The following is a 17356-nucleotide window of genomic DNA, read 5'->3' as shown; positions in this document are numbered from 1 at the left end:
GAGTTATGTGTCTAGGTTTAATTAGTTATGTTTTTTTTATGAAGTTAAATTATGTCTTTTTTTCTCTTTTATTGATCAGCACTTTGGTCTTCTCCTTGGTGGTTGTAAAGTGAAACAATTTGTAATGACCAAATTAAAATGTAGGTGTCTTACGAGAGATTTGGCCTCCTCGTAGACATAATAAATAGGTTCAGAAAACTACTAAAAAGGTGATTTAATTGGTCCATTCGCTCATAACGGCTCAATAAACAATTTTTAAGCAACGATAATGCTTTATGTGAAAAGAACGAACTTTAATTGATAGATTCTCCTCTGTCATGTCTCTCTCACGTTTACGAGAGCACTTTGACGCATGTGCATTAAAAACATGTTTTACGTCATGTGTAGATAAAAACTCACACATATTTGATTTTGTGATGAACGTACCCTTTAATCAATACGTACAATTCGGATAGAAGACTCCTCCGAAGAACATTCTCACTTAAGTTTTTATTAAATACAAAAGTGGTAGACAAAATCTTGTATACGCAATGAAACATACACACATGTTAATAAATATACATAACAACTTTCCTCAACTCGGGTCAGTGCACACATATTCATAACATTATGAACAATAATAATATTCTTTAGCTTTAGTAATTACATCACATTACATCCAGGTGTAAAACAATAAATCATAGTCTAACTTACGCCTATTATTGAAGGTAATAAACATGTAAAAGCAAGCAACAATCAATACTTTTGTAATTGTAATATACACGCAAAACAAAATTAAAAGCAAAGAAACGACCACAGAATAATTGTACATTTTCTGAATGTATTAACATTCATACATATATTAATTTGGCAGACGCTTTTATCCAAAGCGACCTACAATTAGGAAAGAATTTAAACATTTTGTCAACAAACTGAACATGTGGTTAGAGCTTGGCGCCAGCAAAGTCAAGGCCATGGGTTCGATCCCAGGGGATTGCACATAGTGGGACATTTTTTGGTAGTTCTATAAAATGTAAGTCGCTTTGGATAAAAGCATGTGCCAAATGCAAAATGAAAAATAAAATGACACAATTTTTAAGAAAATGAACATAGCTGCAAAATATTTTCTTTTAGGGGCTAATATGTAGCCCCAATTTACTATGGACTGTCTTGCAACCTTTAACAGAGAAGGCTTCCTCCTCTGAGGGGAAGAACGGCATGTCTTTGAGCACCATGTCTATCACATCATTATCATGAGTGATGTTCAGATTGGTCATTTCAGCCAGAAGACACTGCTTTAGATGCTTCAGTTCCAGAGGCAGGAAAGGAATAAAGTGATCCACCAGATGCTCATCTATCAGAGAGGAGTGCCAAAATCCACCTGCAGAGCAACCAGTTAATTCATTAAAAAGAAAGTATAGAATAGCTTTAAATGCCTTATGTTTCTAATGTTAGTTCGTGCTTCAGTTTTTCTGATTTAGTCATAAATATTGTTAAGAACAAGGGTTGCTAATAAGAATTATTTCTGAATAAATTGAAATGCAATATGAAGACATACTGTTCTTATCATTGAAGATATTTGTATAAAGTTGAGTCTCCATTCTCTCTCTGTTCATCTGTAGTTCGTCTCTTTCTATACCATTTCTCCAGAGGTCCAGAGCCTTCTCGTTGATCACATTCGCTCCTTTTTGACTAGAGAGGACATTGTTTATTATGGACTGGATCACTCTTTCATTGCTGTACTTCAAACAGTATCAAAAGCAGGACTGATCTTAAATGGAAAATCCTTTTTGGAAAAGAAATTAAATGTTTTCCGAAGGATGAATGTTGCAATATATTATACTATTATGTTGTTGTGTTTCACATGTTTTGGATTTTCCAACAATATGTATCTTAAACACATTAAACACAACATAGTAGGCAACATCGTAATAGTAATATAGGAGTGTGCAAAAGAGTACATAATATGCAGTAAGTAGTATTCCATTTTGATTCAATATTAATAACTAATAAGATGAAATCCATAAGTTAACTGCATCACCTGAGAAAAATGAAGATTGCTTTGTTGAATGACACTCCATCTACATGGGGCATGTAGTCCAGAAAAGGTTTGATCACCTCTATCAGTTGTGGGTTCATCTTGTCCATTTCATCAAATATAAACATGGAGCGTGGAAAACTTGACACATTTCCATGAATCCATGCTTTAAGGTCAGCCTACATATACAGAGTCGCCAAATTATATATATGTCATTACAATCCCATAATCCCTTCAACGTAACAGAACCCACTTGACGTGAGCAATATCGTTTCCAGGTCTAAGCCTCACAAATTTCAAGCAAGGCTATTGAAACATCTTATGAGCACTATTATTATCATTACAGATTTGAGCAAAACTTTGTTCTTGATCTTCCTTTCAACTTTGTAGCTTTGTGTTTGCTTTGTATTTGCTTTATTTATACTACTAGCAAAAAAAATTATATAGGATATAAACAACAATAATGATGCAAATTCAGAAAGTATAATGAGCATGGCTTACCTCATGCTTTGGGGATTCAATCATGTGTACAAAGTGATATGTGGCTATGAATGTGTGAACATGTTTGCTATTTCCCCCCATTTCATAAATATTCCTTGCAATGATTTTCGTGATGTATGTTTTCCCCACTCCTGTTGGTCCATGTAAAGAAAGCACTAGTGGTTTTGGTGGATCTGGATCCTTCATAAACCAGGTCACAGCTTTCAGGATTGTTTCCAATGCAATGTGCTGCCCATATATAGACTTTCTTAGATCATTCTCAAACTCTGACAATAAAAACACTGGGTAATGACATACAGAGCAAATTTATCAAATGTATATATCACAAATTAAAAATGTCTTCAATTTTGCTTACCTGTAGAATTAAAAGGTCGTACATTGTCATAGTCAAAAAGCCCACTGAAAAAGCTAAAGACTCCTGTCTCTACTGTTAGAATAGGTAACAGAACAAACAACACAAGTATTTTTTCTGATTTCATTGTAAACGTTGCTTTGGTGTGTTGTTTTTCTAGGTTGATATTGTAATGAGAAACTCTAATGTTACTGTAGACGTTTCACAACTTTTCAAAAATGAAGTTTGACAGCTGCTCCTTAACAACGCAGCTGGGTGGAGCATCACAACGTCATGTTTCTCATTTTCTGAGCATAAATGAAAACAGAAGTATTATTTAGGTGAATTATTCCTGAAGCAAGACTCTGACATCTGTAATGATTTTTATTTACACTGGCAATACAATTTGCATTATTGGATACAAGGTGTATTCTGACATAACACTTTTCTGCAAACAATGTGTACATTGCAAATATAATACCATTTACATTTATGCATTTGGCAGACGCTTTTATCCAAAGAGACTTACAATGCAGCAATCAAACCCATGACCTCAAACGTCACCATTTACTCACCCTCATGTCCTGTATACATTTTAATTGTTATGAGGAACACAGAGAAAGATATTTGGATCTCCCAGTACTGAAAATTTCTAACATTCTTCAAAATATATTTCTCTGTGTTCAGTGGAACAAAGACATTTAAACAGGTTTGAAACATCTTGAGGATGAGTAAATTATAACAGAATTTTCCTTTTTTGAAAATCTTTTTTATCAATAACCAATGTACAGCAACAACTTCTGTCCGAAGCCTTCAACAGAGATGTTCTCCCGTTGGGGGAAGAAGGTCATCTCTCTGGCCACCGTTTCTCTTTACCCTCTCTCCAGACATCCAGAGCCAAGTTGGCGACACTTCCACCTGCATTGCTACAAGCAAGAGACCATCAAGGACTTCTGATCACATATACTGTAAATATCATCTAACCGGTAGAGGTCATCATCTGAGAAAAATGAAGATTGCTTTGCGGTTTATCTTGTCCACATTTCATCAATTACAAACATGGACCGAGGGAATCTCGATACATTTCCATGAATCCATTGCTTTAGTTGTGCCTAAATATACATACATACCAACGTTGTGAAATAAAAACGTTTGGCAAAGTTAGTGTTTTTCTTATGACATTTTTAATTATCGTTGTTTATGTATTTTATATAAACACAATTTGTGTAATATTAATGGTTACATTTTTTTTAAATACATATTTAATTGAGTTTGAGAGATTGCATGTGCCTGCCATACCTCAGAGAGGTATCATGGAATTGCAAAAATATAACACAAATAAACTGGTTATATTGTAAATATAGAATAAGAATGGTGTGTTCACCAGTGTAACGCGGTGTAAGCTTCAGCCATGTTTGTGTAGACATGATCCAAAGTTTTGTTTCCTCTTGCGTGGCAGGAAACATGCTGATGAAATTTAGGGAGCACTGTCTTTAAGATTGAGTGATTAAAATCTCCCGCAACAATAAATGCAGCCTCCGGGTGAGCAGTCTGTTGTTTACTGATGGCTGCATGGAGTTCTTTCATAGCAAGCTTGGCATCAGCATCCGGTGGAATATAAACTGCCGTTATAATGGTGGAAGTGAATTCCCGTGGCAGATAAAACGGTCTACATTTAACCATGAGAAACTCAAGGTTAGCCGAGCAGTGTCTATATACAGAAATAGATATTTGTTAATATTTGTTCAGGCCTCTATTGAAAACAAAGATTTTTTAAATACAGTTAGTTTATACATACTGTCTTTATCATTGAAGACGTGTTGATACATTTGATTTTCCAACAGTAAGCAATTAAAACAATTAAACACGACACAATAGGCAATATAGCTGTTAGTATTTCATTCTGTTTAATTTCTGTTTAATCTAACACATTAGTTGAGGGAATGACCTGAGAAAAAGACAGCATTGTGGCATGAAACACTGTATACATGAGGCACGTAATCTAGAAAAGGTTTGTGTTCATCAGAATAGATTCAACTTTATTGTCATTACACATATACAAGTACAGTGTAACGAAATGTAGTTTAGGTCTAACCAGAAGTGCAACTAGCAAGTGCAATATACTGGTATTTTAAACATTAGAATTTGATTCGAATAGACTGCGATGTAAAGAAGCTTTTTTCCGCAGTGGCCATGGCGGGGTGAATTTATAACAGTGATAAGCTATAGCTGAGAGCGCTCCAGACCAACCTTCAGAATGTATGACTTACAGAAGGTATACTTACTGTAACTAAGGTTTCGGGAAACACATATTAAAGATAGTTTAAGGTATAACTTAAAAGCGACATATGCAGCTCAGAACACAAATTGCATAAAATCAGTCGTGTACGTGGTAGAAAAAAACCCAATTGCAGGCAGCGTTGGTGAAGGGGTTAAGACTTTAATGATAAAACACAAACACCCACAATGGGGGGGGAAACACTAACCAAAACTAAAGTACAAAATTGAAAACAAACACTTCCCACATGGGGGCAAAAACAAACTACTATTTCAAAACAGTCACACAGCACATAATAAACAAAGACAAGGGAACTAGGAACAACAAACTCACAGAATCTTGACTGGGAACAAGTACAACAAACAAGCGACAAGAGGGTATTATATAGGGAGACTAACAAAGGAGATAACAATGGGCAGGTGTGGGTAAAGACACAAGTGGAAAGCAATACTAGGAACGAGAGGGGCGGGGCCAAATGACGAGACTGGAGAGAACGCATATTATGTCCTGATTGACAATAATATGTTTCTCTCCACATAAAACATGTGAGTCTGTCATGATTCTGCCCCTAGACCCGAAAATCAAGACAAGAGAAGGCAGAATCATGACACACACAATGCCAGTAATTGAATATATATCTATGAATGTGTCTGGTACATAAAATGATGCCTTTCCCTTCATAATAAATAACAATTAACAACCGGTGATTTCAGATAAATGATGTTAAATCATGTCTCTTTCATCTAGTCATCAATGTGCAGCATCAGCTTCTGTCTGACAGACTTGCAGCCTTTAAGAGAGAAGATTTTCTCCTCTGGGGGAAAATAGGACATTTCTTTGGCCACTGTGTGTGCCACGTCAATATTAATGATGTTTAGACTGGCCATTTCAGCCAAAACACACCACTGCACGTGTCTCGATTCCAGAGGCAGGAAAGGAATAATATGATCCACCAGGTTCTGATCTAATAGACAGGGCTGCTTTGATCCACCTGTTGAGCAGACAGTCTATAATGTATGTGTTTCTATAAGTAAAAGAAAGTTAAAAATACTATTGAAAATATTTTGCATGCATTCGCAAACTATTTATTTAAAAAGAAAAAGAAATTAAAAAGAAAGACCGAAATAGAAAAGTGATGCAGTATGTTTTAATACTTACTGCTCTTATCATTGAAGATGGGTTCATAAATATGAGTCTCAAATTCCTCTGTGTTTATCTGCATATCTTCTCTGTCTTTACCTTTCCTCCTGAAATCCAGAGCTAAGTTGATGATCTTTTGCTGACCTGCATTACTGTAAATAGACACAGTTTATCATCGACTCTTTGTGGAATAGGTCTTTCATGACCTATTTATATTACGACATAAAGTGCGTGCACTCTGTGCAGTCATTACTAGTTTTCCATTCTGATCAAAGCCAGAGTCTTTCTCAGATTTCTAAATCTATACAAATTAACTGCATTACATGAGAAAAATAAAGATTGCTTTCTTGAATGACACTCCATCTATATGGGGCATGTCATAAGAACCACTGCCATAAGCAAAAGGAATCACCTTAGAAAAATGAAGATTGCATTGCGGAATGACACGCCATCCACATGTGCCACATCTTCCAGAAAATGTTTGATAGCCTCTATCAAATGTGGGTTCATCTTGTCCGTTTCATCAAATATAAACATGGAGCGTGGAAAACTTGACACATTTCCATAAATCCACTGTTTAAGTTGAGACTGCAAGTTAGAATTTATATTAATGTTTTATTTAACATTAATTGTAAATTAAATTGAAACTACACAACAGTTATTGTTTCTTTGCCGAGGTCCAGAAATTAAGTTTGGGCCACATAGTGTTTGTTTATGTTATGGCCACTAAAACCGTACCGATGTGAATATGTGAGTGCATGACTTACTTCATACATCTTTGAATCTGCCTGCGTTTTGTGTGGGAAGTGATAAGTGGTAATAAATGTGTGGACATGTTTGCTCATTTCCCCCATTTTATAAATATTCCTTGCAATGATCTTGGTGACATAAGATTTTCCCACACCTGATGGTCCATGTAAAGAAAGCACTAGTGGTTTTGGTGGATTTGGATCCTTCATAAACCAGGACACAGCTTTCAGTATCGTTTCCAATGCAATGTGCTGCCCATATAGAGACTTCCTTAGATCTTTATTAAACTCTGACAATATTAACATCGGTTAGTGTCATACAAACAGCATGCATCAACCATACGGAAGTATACATTAAAGTTACATTATTTTTGCTTACCTTTAGAATCAAACGGGAGTAATTTGTCGTTGTCAAAGAACCCCTTAAAAAAGTCAAAGACTCCCGTCTCTACAACGGGTAACAGAAGAAACAACACAAATATTATCCCTGATTTCATTGTTGTTCAAAAGCTGCTTCCCTGTGCTGTTTTTCTCAAAGTTGCATTCGTAGTGAGAAAATCTGACGGTACTGTGCACGCTTGCATTGAAGACTTTTCAGGAATGAAGCCTGACAACCGCACCCACAGAGTCATAAGAGTCATGTTTATCATATCCTCCAGTGTTCGCCGCAGTCTTCCAATCCACGACCACTCTACCCTAGAAATGAGCCCTTCCGACTATACCCACATCTGGAGTCTTGCTTTATTACGGTGTTTTGACTGCACAGTTTGTTATATCCGTATGTTACACTGTTAAACCCTGTCGTATATACATGTTATCCCCTGTGTATACTAGGAGAGAAGTGGACAGGTAAGAATGTCACGTGACGTAAGATAATATATTCATTCTATTAGCTCAGTAGGTAAGGAGCGGGTGCCAACCATTGTATGTAACCAAGTCATTATCATTCGATTGTATAGTTTACTTACGATCCTTTTGTTTTCTCTTTTCATTTGGTTGATGGTTTGGTTGTGTAGAGGAATATATGAGAATTAGATTTGTTGTTTATTTCTTTGCTTTACCGCCCGTGTCCTTTCTTTTCTTACCCCTTCCTTGTAAATTCTGTACATATTGTAAGTATGTATGCAAAAATATATGCAAATAATCATTTGTTTTTGCATCGTACCTTCGATTCGTTTGTCCTCCTGACTCCTACGTCCTCGTGGGACGTAACTTTGAGCATAACTGAAGACAAGTTTGTGACCAAAGCTGAGCAAGACTCATGTGTAATGATTTTTATTTACACTGACAATCACATTTGTATATGTGACAGGAAGGGCGTTTCTGTGTTTCATCATTGTAATTGATGGCCATCTAGCCTATCATCTGTGCGCCTGGGCTTTAAAACAGCAATGCATTTACCGCTTGTAGGGCGTCACGTTTGGAATCGCTGCATCGCCGGATGCGATCACCCGAACCGAGACACCGCTTTGCTTTGGAGAGCGTGCTTTTGTCTACCGCTGCACAAGCTTGTTACGATTGGTATTATTTGCATGTACTGGATGTGGATACTGAAGAAGGTGTCCTAATCCATACCCTTTCTCAGTTGTGAGAACCTAATCCATACCCTTTCTCAGTTGTGAGAACCTAATCCATACCCTTTCTCAGTTGTGAGAACCTAATCCATACCCTTTCTCAGTTGTGAGAACCTAATCCATACCCTTTCTCAGTTGTGAGAACCTAATCCATAACCTTTCTCAGTTGTGAGAACCTAATCCATACCCTTTCTCAGTTGTGAGAACCTAATCCATACCCTTTCTCAGTTGTGAGAACCTAATCCATACCCTTTCTTAGTTGTGAGAACCTAATCCATAACCTTTCTCAGTTGTGAGAACCTAATCCATACCCTTTCCCAGTTGTGAGAACCTATTCCATACCCTTTCCCAGTTGTGAGAACCTAATCCATACCCTTTCTCAGTTGTGAGAACCTAATCCAAACCCTTTCTCAGTTGTGAGAACCTAATCCATACCCTTTCTCAGTTGTGAGAACCTAATCCATAACCTTTCTCAGTTGTGAGAACCTAATCCATACCCTTTCTCAGTTGTGATAACCTAATCCATACCCTTTCTCAGTTGTGAGAACCTAATCCATACCCTTTCTCAGTCGTGAGAACCTAATCCATACCCTTTCTCAGTCGTGAGAACCTAATCCATACCCTTTCTCAGTCGTGAGAACCTGAGTTCCCCTCCAGAGAAAGTTACTTTTCATTTTCCTCGATCGGTCCGTAACGGGCGATAACTGTATTCCAGTCAGGGTGCTCCGTGTTCATTTACGGCCGCAGTGCTGTCCTGTTTCTGTTCCGGTCCTGTTTCAATGGTTAACTGTCAACTGATTTCTAGCATTTTATTTTGTATAGTTTTCGTTGGACTGCTATTAGCTACAAAGATTGTGCTAAAATCAAAACCACAATCTTTGCTCTTCTCCCATTCCAATTTATTTTGAGTTTTCTTGCTTTTTCATTTGTATTTAATTTTGTTTCTAAAGTTAAATGATCTCTTCTCTATCTTGTTTTGAAATCGAATTATCTTTTTTGAAGTTTATTTCTTTAACCCTATTTTGTTTGAAATTGCTTGACTGGTTTGTTTGATTAATAATTTTGTCTGGAGTTTGCTTTGTTTCTTTTATTGATTTCTTCATATATTTTGTCGCCATTGACATTCGGGTTTAGTTTCAACCAACTGTTTATTTCAATTTATTAGTTATAATATTATATTGGTTATTTCGATTTTTCTTTGAGCCTGAATGATCCTCACATCCATCAAAGGGGTTTTCTGTATTGGATGTATCTCCTTTATGTGTGTGTTAGCAGGGCCTGAGCACCAGGGGCAGAGGATTCTTATCGGGGTGATGGTATCTTTCTCACCGTGTGTAGTGCTGGGTATGGATTAGCTTCTCACAACTGGGAAAGGGTATGGATTAGCTTCTCACTGAGTTTTAACACATACTGTCTTTATCATTGAAGACGTGTGGATACATTTGATTTTCCAACAGCAAGTAAATTACTCATTAAAACAATTAAACACGACACAATAGGCAATATCTGTTAGTATTTCATTCTGTTTAATTTCTGTTTAATCTAACACATTAGTTGAGGGAATGACCTGAGAAAAATGAAGACAGCATTGTGGAATGACACACCGTATACATGAGGCACGTAATCTAGAAAAGGTTTATAGTGTTCACCAGATGTGAATCCATCTTGTCCATTTCATCAAAATAAACATGGAGTGTGGAAAACTTGACACGTTTCCATGAATCCACTGTTTAAGTTGAGACTGCATGTACAGAATGCACAAATGAAATATTCTATGTTTGTGAAATCCCATAGTGATCCCATATTCTTCACTGCCTATTTAAGAAGACGTTTTATGCTCTTGTGTCAACGGCTCAATCTTGTCCCAGGAGATCCACAGTATACAGACAATGACAAACCACCGACATAAAACGAGAGCAGGACTGAACGATTGCTTTTAAAATGATTGAACAAAAGCAAAGAACAACAATAATGTTAAAGGGAGTAAATATAAAGAGAATAACTTACTTTATAGATTTCTGATGTAATGTTCTGACAATATTAAGATTAATTACTGACTAAATATATCAACAATCGAGTCAAATATGATAAACTTAATTTTGTTTTGCGTATCGTTGGAATCAAAAGGTCGTAAAGCATCTTTAAACAAGTCAAAGACTCCTGTCTCTGCTGTCACAATAGTTAATAGAAATACAAGCACAAACACTCTATCTATCGTCCAAGTTACATTTGAATTACAAAGTCAGATGGTACATGTTGTCACTTAGAAGACTTTTGACAACCACACCTACAGTAGAGATCTGTGGAGTTTCACAAAGTCACATTTCAAACAGTTTAAACTGCATTGTCATTTCTAAGGGAATTATTTTACTAGGCCTAAACCTGAACTAAACGCTCTTTTATCTGGTTTTCTAATGATCTTGAATTACATTGACAATAAAATATGCATTGCTGTATGCAAATTACTTTTAGGTTAGGTGATGTTAAATACGTCTCATTGCGCATGCTTGAAATGTTCAGGATTGTGGGAAATGTAGTATCAAACGTAAAATTCACGTTACACCAAGAGCATCACGACTTAATTAAGAGATTTAGAATGAATAGGCCCCTTTTCACAATGACGCCATTTAAGCATAGCAGTGTATCATAACTTCCGTTTTGCCAATGCACAAGAATTTAACAATAGTGACTTGAAATACGAGTAGTCAAGATATCGGTAAGATTATTATTGTATTTAGTATCAGGCAAGTTAATATTTTGTAACGTTATTGATTTACAGAACACGTATTTGAGTAATGCTAGCACCTTCGCTAATGCAAAAAGAAAACACTTAACTTCATAATTAAACGAATACTGTTCAACAAAGAATTTGTATCCTTTATCTAGATTTAGATCTTGTCGTTAGCAAATTGTCATCTAGCCGTATTTGTGGCAGCTGTGCAAGGGATTTGACCTCCATTCTGAGGCGCTAGCGGAAGTAACAATACATGGCTTCGCGGCAGAACGGGTGATGCGTTGAATATGTTGGTGTTGCACGTAATAAACACTTTCCATTTTTCCGTATTCAGTTTTGTTATTTATAATATTTGATCTTCTTTTTTGCCTTCTTGATCACTTACAGTTGCAGTACTATATAACAACATTGTGTCGAATAATTTGCACCCAAAGACATATCCAGGTTTTCAAGAATTAAATCAGCTAAAATGCCCCGCGAATGGTGCCGACCGTTTTGATTAAGCCCAAAAATTGCTGTATCACTGCAGTTTGACTAACTTTACCACAATCTGTCTTTCTTAAAATATACTCCAAATTCTTTGGTTGCCAGCTGATGCACCTGATTCAGATAATATCATTAAAACCATCTATAGACAATTATATTCTTTGCATGAAAACACGTCACTATACTGGTAACATTTTAAACATTAGAATTTGATTCGAATAGACTGCGATGTAAAGAAGCTTTTTTCCGCAGTGGCCATAGCAGGGTGAACTCATAACATTGATAAGCTATAGCTGAGAGCGCTCCAGACCAACCTTCAGAATGTATGATGTACAGAAGGTATACTTACTGTAACTAAGAAGGTTTCGGGAAACACATATTAAAGATAAGAAACAGTTTAAGGTATAACTTAAAAGCGACATATCAGAACACAATCAATTGCATATAATCACACACACAATGTGCTGACAAACTGCCTGGGAGCTCCTCAATGGTGAAACTCCTCCTCCTTCAATCAGTGGTAATCCAGGTGGAACAAATCTTCCAGGCAATCTGGGCGTGCCAGCACCTGGCTCTGCAGTTGTCTTTAGACTGCAGTGAAAGGAGCATTTATAGCACCACAAAATCAAGGAAACCTCATCTTTGTGATCAAGGGTGACTGTGCAAGACCAAGCCCTCCACAAAACTGTGAAGGACAGCCGGTAAGCGCCATATTGGCCATGCTTGGCTAGACTGCTAATGATACTATGGAAAACACAGACTCTTAACTCTTGTTAACTTTGTTAGGACTTTTTGCAGTGTTATTTATAACAAATGTTGGTTGTGGGGTATAAAGGAAAAGTAAGAGCCAAATTTATTGTTGACAAAGAACGTGTTTGAAATGGTTAACAGTAATTTAAACTTGGTTTACTAAGATTTCTACAAAGTTCTTAATTCAGTAAAAGAAAATCTTTGGCTAAAAAATGTAAGATATATCTGCTTAAAACTACTGATTAGAAAATAGAATTTTTTTACGACTAAAAATATTTTGAATGTATTTGGCTAAAATAAAAATTTTGCTCAAAAATATATTGACTCTGCTCATTTGGTTCAAAATGCTGGGTGTCTGTTTAAAAGTAGAAACCTTGTATTTTATAATGGCAGAAATGTTTATTTGAGGTGAATGTGGGTAATTTTGTGTGTTTAATTTGACTGACAACTCAAATAATAACTTGTAGTTGTCATCTCTCTTTTGAGGTTTTTCACCTATTTTCTGCCAACCAAAGAATGGTTAATGAAAGACGAAAAACTGGTTCCATGGCTGTTTATTGAGTGAAATCCAGTTAAGATCTTCATGTGGAGGGACTGTCCTTTTCAAGTGGGGAATTGCACAAGGAGGTCAAAACTTGACACACAATGCCAGTAATTGAATATATGAATGTGTCTGGTACATAAAATGATGCATTTCCCTTCATAATAAATAACAATGAACAACAAGTGATTTCAGATAAATGATGTCTCTTTCATCTAATCATCAATGTGCAGCATCAGCTTCTGTCTGACAGACTTGCAGCCTTTAAGAGAGAAGATTTTCTCCTCTGGGGGAAAATAGGACATTTCTTTGGCCACAGTGTGTGCCACGTCAATATTAATGATGATTAGACTGGCCATTTCAGCCAAAACACACCACTGCACGTGTCTCAATTCCAGAGGCAGGAAAGGAATAATATGATCCACCAGGTTCTGATCTAATAGACAGGGCTGCTTTGATCCACCTGTTGAGCAGACAGTCTATAATGTATATGTTTCTATAGGTAAACTGAGCAAAGGTGTTTAAGTACAAGATGGTAAAAACTACTAATGAAAATATATTGCATGTACTAGCAGAACTATTTCTTATAAAGCTTGACACTATTTCTAAAAGGCTTAGAAAGAGAATTGAATGCAGTAGGCTTTAATACTTACTGCTCTTATCATTGAAGATGGGTTCATAAATATGAGTCTCAAATTCCTCTGTGTTTATCTGCATATCTTCTCTGTCTTTACCTTTCTTCCAGAAATCCAGAGCTAAGTTGATGATCTTTTGCTGACCTGCATTACTGTAAATAGACACAGTTTATCTTTAATATCTTTAATGACCTATTTATATTACGGCATAAACATGCTGTGCAGTCATTACTAGTTTTCCATTCTGATCAAAGCCAGAGTCTTTCTCAGATTTCTAAATCTATACAAATTAACTGCATTACCTGAGAAAAATGAAGATTGCTTTCTTGAATGACACTCCATCTATATGGGGCCTGTAGTCTAGAAAGGGTCTGATAGCCTCTATCAGATGTGGGTTCATCTTGTCCGATTCATCAAATATAAACATGGAGCGTGGAAAACTTGAAACATTTCCATAAATCCACTGTTTAAGTTGAGACTGAAAGGTAGAATTTATATTCAAGGTAATTTATATTAATATTTTATTTAACATTACTTGTAAATTAAATTGAAACTACACAACAGTTTTTGTTTCTTTGCCGAGGTCCAGAAATTAAGTTTGGGCCACATAGTGTTTATGTTATGGCCACTGAAACCGTACCAATGTGAATATGTGAGTGCATGACTTACTTCATACATCTTTGAATCTGCCGTTTCGTGTGGGAAGTGATATGAGGTAATAAATGTGTGGACATGTTTGCTCATTTCCCCCATTTTATAAATATTCCTTGCAATGATCTTGGTGACATAAGATTTTCCCACACCTGGTGGTCCATGTAAAGAAAGCACTAGTGGTTTTGGTGGATTTGGATCCTTCATAAAGCCGGACACAGCTTTCAGTATCGTTTCCAATGCAATGTGCTGCCCATATAGAGACTTCCTTAGATCTTTCTTAAACTCTGACAATATTAACATCGGTCAGTGTCATACAATCAACATGCATCAACCATACGGAAGTATACATTAAAGTTACATTATTTTTGCTTACCTTTAGAATCAAACGGGAGTAATTTGTCGTTGTCAAAGAACCCCGTAAAAAAGTCAAAGACTCCCGTCTCTACAACAGGTAACAGAAGAAACAACACAAATATTATCCCTTTCATTGTTGTTCAAAAGCTGCTTCCCTGTGCTGTTTTTCTCAAAGTTGCATTCGTAGTGAGAAAATCTGACGGTACTGTGCACGCTTGCATTGAAGACTTTTCAGGAATGAAGCCTGACAACCGCACCCACAGAGTCATAAGAGTCATGTTTATCATATCCTCCAGTGTTCGCCGCAGTCTTCCAATCCACGACCACTCTACCCTAGAAATGAGCCCTTCCCACTATACCCACATCTGGAGTCTTGCTTTATTACGGTGTTTTGACTGCACAGTTTGTTATATCCGTATGTTACACTGTTAAACCCTGTCGTATATACATGTTATCCCCTGTGTATACTAGGAGAGAAGTGGACAGGTAAGAATGTCACGTGACGTAAGATAATATATTCATTCTATTAGCTCAGTAGGTAAGGAGCGGGTGCCAACCATTGTATGTAACCAAGTCATTATCATTCGATAGTATAGTTTACTTACAATCCTTTTGTTTTCTCTTTTCATTTGGTTGATGGTTTGGTTGTGTAGAGGAATATATGAGAATTAGATTTTTGTTGTTTATTTCTTTGCTTGACCGCCCGTGTCCTTTCTTTCCTTACCACTTCCTTATAAATTCTGTGCATATTGTAAGTATGTATGCAAAAATATATGCAAATAATCATTCGTTTTTGCATCGTACCTTCGACTCGTTTGTCCTCCTGACTTTTTTTACGTGGGACGTAACTTTGAGCATAACTGAAGACAAGTTTGTGACTAAAGCTGAGCAAGACTCATGTGTAATGATTTTTATTTACACTGACAATCACATTTGTACACAAAGTCTCAAGTTTGTTTGAACAAATTCAGATGTGCTGAGACAGACATGAGTGTGCGTGGTCAATGCTTTGAATTATCCTTAAATACTTCAAATAATAGACATATTTTTATTGAAGAAGTGAGAAATATAAACCCCAAAGCAAAATAGGCTGGAAACAGAATAAATGCATTTTTCTTCTCACATGGGGTCAAGCTGTAACTCAAAAGTACAAAAAGGAGTTCATGTCAAATTCCACTTTCACCCAATGATCCGTAACAGTCCATAGATGTGCATATGGTGATAATCACATCATTATCATTTATCACACACGATCACACTAACTCTGAGGACTAAATCATTTAGTGTGATCAGAAGTCCATAATGGCTGTCACATGAATGTAAATTCTGGTCTTATTTATTTAATTACCAATGTGCAGCAACAACTTCTGTCTGACTGTCTTGCAGCCCTTAACAGAGAAGATTTTCTCTCCTGGGGGGAAGAAGGGCATCTCTCTGGCCACCGTGTCTGCCAGATCTTGATCAACAGGGATGCTCAGACTGGCCATTTCAGCCAGGACACACTGACGTACATGCTTCAGTTCCAGAGGCAGGAAAGGAATAAAGTGATCCACCAGGTGATGATCTATGATGCTAGAGTGCCAAAATCCACCTGCACAAAAGTCACGTCAAATAGAAATGAAATGATTTATTCAACAGCAAGTGTAATGCAATGCTAAATGTCACAACGTATTCAGGATACAGTGGAATAATATCTAAACAATACATACTGTTCTTATCATTGAAGATGTTTTGAAAGATTTGTGTCTCCATTCCTTTGCTGTTCATCTGTATTTCTTCTCTCTCTTTACCCTCTCTCCAGATATCCAGAGCCAAGTTGGCGATAACATTTCCACCTGCATTACTACGAACAAGAGACCATCATGGACTTCTGATCACATATTATTATACTGTAAATATAATCTAACCGGTAGAGGTCATCACCTGAGAAAAATGAAGATTGCTTTGCGGAAGGACACGCCATCTACGCGGGCCGTGTAGTCTAGAAAAGCCTTAATGGTTTCAACCAGCCGTGGATTTATCTTGTCCATTTCATCAAATACAAACATGGACCGAGGGAAACTCGATACATTTCCACGAATCCATTGCTTTAGTTGTGCCTAAATATACATATTATTTTTCAGTGAACATACTATTATTCTCATCTATGGTTGTTCTTCTGTATTGGTGTGTTCGTTTCCATGTGTATCCTGTTCTGCTATGTTTTGTGCATTTGTCTATTAATGCTCCGTAGCATTTACATTTAATAAAACATATTCAAGTATGTCTTCAAATATATAGCTACTGATCCTTTACTTACACTGTACATGTCGACTTTGTCTATGTGTGGGAAATGGTGCTCTGATATATAAGTGATGTAATGGTCGCTCTGGTCTCCTTTCTCATAAATGTTTCTTGCGATGATTTTTGCCACGTGGTTCTTTCCCACTCCTGTTGTCCCGTGGAAAGAGAGCACGAGGGGTTTGTTTGGATTACTGTCGGTCATAAATGACGATACAGATCTCAGCACAACTTTCGACACGATGTGCTGCCCGTAGAGATGGTCGTTTAAATCTTTCTCCAAACCTGAAAAAAAGATAAAATAATGTTTGTAGTTTACACTACGTGTTATA

The 17356-nt window shown here is 36.6% G+C and overlaps 4 protein-coding genes across 6 annotated transcripts in view; all 4 read right to left on the bottom strand.

Annotated features, from left to right (window-relative positions):
- Window positions 1-413: 413 nt before the first annotated feature.
- Window positions 414-3090, bottom strand: LOC306906346 (torsin-1A-like). Its single transcript, XM_079477663.1, has 5 exons — window positions 2874-3090; window positions 2519-2784; window positions 2021-2196; window positions 1538-1671; window positions 414-1360 (listed from the first exon to the last, which is right to left on the bottom strand). The coding sequence occupies exons 1-5, from the start codon at window positions 2995-2997 to the stop codon at window positions 1110-1112; spliced, it is 951 nt and encodes a 316-aa protein (XP_079333789.1). The 5' UTR covers window positions 2998-3090; the 3' UTR covers window positions 414-1109.
- Window positions 3091-4869: 1779 nt separating this feature from the next.
- On the bottom strand, window positions 4870-7845 carry LOC306906347 (torsin-1A-like). Of its 2 annotated transcripts, none has more exons than XM_079477664.1 (5): window positions 7396-7845; window positions 7035-7306; window positions 6680-6855; window positions 6286-6419; window positions 4870-6118 (listed from the first exon to the last, which is right to left on the bottom strand). In XM_079477664.1, exons 1-5 carry the CDS (start codon window positions 7511-7513, stop codon window positions 5871-5873), a joined length of 948 nt encoding a protein of 315 aa, XP_079333790.1. In that variant the 5' UTR covers window positions 7514-7845; the 3' UTR covers window positions 4870-5870. The 2 variants fall into 2 exon arrangements, with proteins under 2 accessions (XP_079333790.1, XP_079333791.1); XM_079477665.1 differs by having other exon boundaries at window positions 5272-6118; window positions 7172-7306; window positions 7396-7839.
- Window positions 7846-11444: 3599 nt separating this feature from the next.
- Window positions 11445-15224, bottom strand: LOC306907181 (torsin-1A-like). 2 transcript variants are annotated; one of them, XR_013787892.1, is made up of 6 exons: window positions 14764-15224; window positions 14406-14674; window positions 14039-14214; window positions 13755-13888; window positions 13203-13564; window positions 11445-12274 (listed from the first exon to the last, which is right to left on the bottom strand). XR_013787892.1 is itself a non-coding variant. In XM_079479122.1 (5 exons), exons 1-5 carry the CDS (start codon window positions 14876-14878, stop codon window positions 13317-13319), a joined length of 942 nt encoding a protein of 313 aa, XP_079335248.1. In that variant the 5' UTR covers window positions 14879-15210; the 3' UTR covers window positions 13099-13316. The 2 variants fall into 2 exon arrangements, 1 of the variants encoding a protein (XP_079335248.1); XM_079479122.1 differs by lacking the exon at window positions 11445-12274 and having other exon boundaries at window positions 13099-13564; window positions 14764-15210.
- A 403-nt stretch (window positions 15225-15627) lies between these two features.
- Window positions 15628-17356, bottom strand: part of LOC306906465 (torsin-1A-like) — a 2036-nt gene continuing 307 nt past the window's right edge. Inside the window, exons 2-5 of the mRNA XM_079477874.1 lie at window positions 17044-17309; window positions 16668-16843; window positions 16454-16587; window positions 15628-16335 (exon numbers count right to left, since the gene is read on the bottom strand). Of these exons, the coding sequence (XP_079334000.1) occupies window positions 16085-16335; window positions 16454-16587; window positions 16668-16843; window positions 17044-17309 (827 nt within the window). The 3' untranslated portion in view covers window positions 15628-16084. The remainder of the gene's footprint in view (window positions 16336-16453; window positions 16588-16667; window positions 16844-17043; window positions 17310-17356) is intronic.

The sequence above is a fragment of the Barbatula barbatula genome, assembly GCF_947034865.1.
Source record: "Barbatula barbatula genome assembly, chromosome: 17".
NCBI lineage: Eukaryota > Metazoa > Chordata > Actinopteri > Cypriniformes > Nemacheilidae > Barbatula > Barbatula barbatula.
Note: the sequence above shows the minus strand (reverse complement) of the source record. Positions and strands in the feature narration are given on the sequence as shown.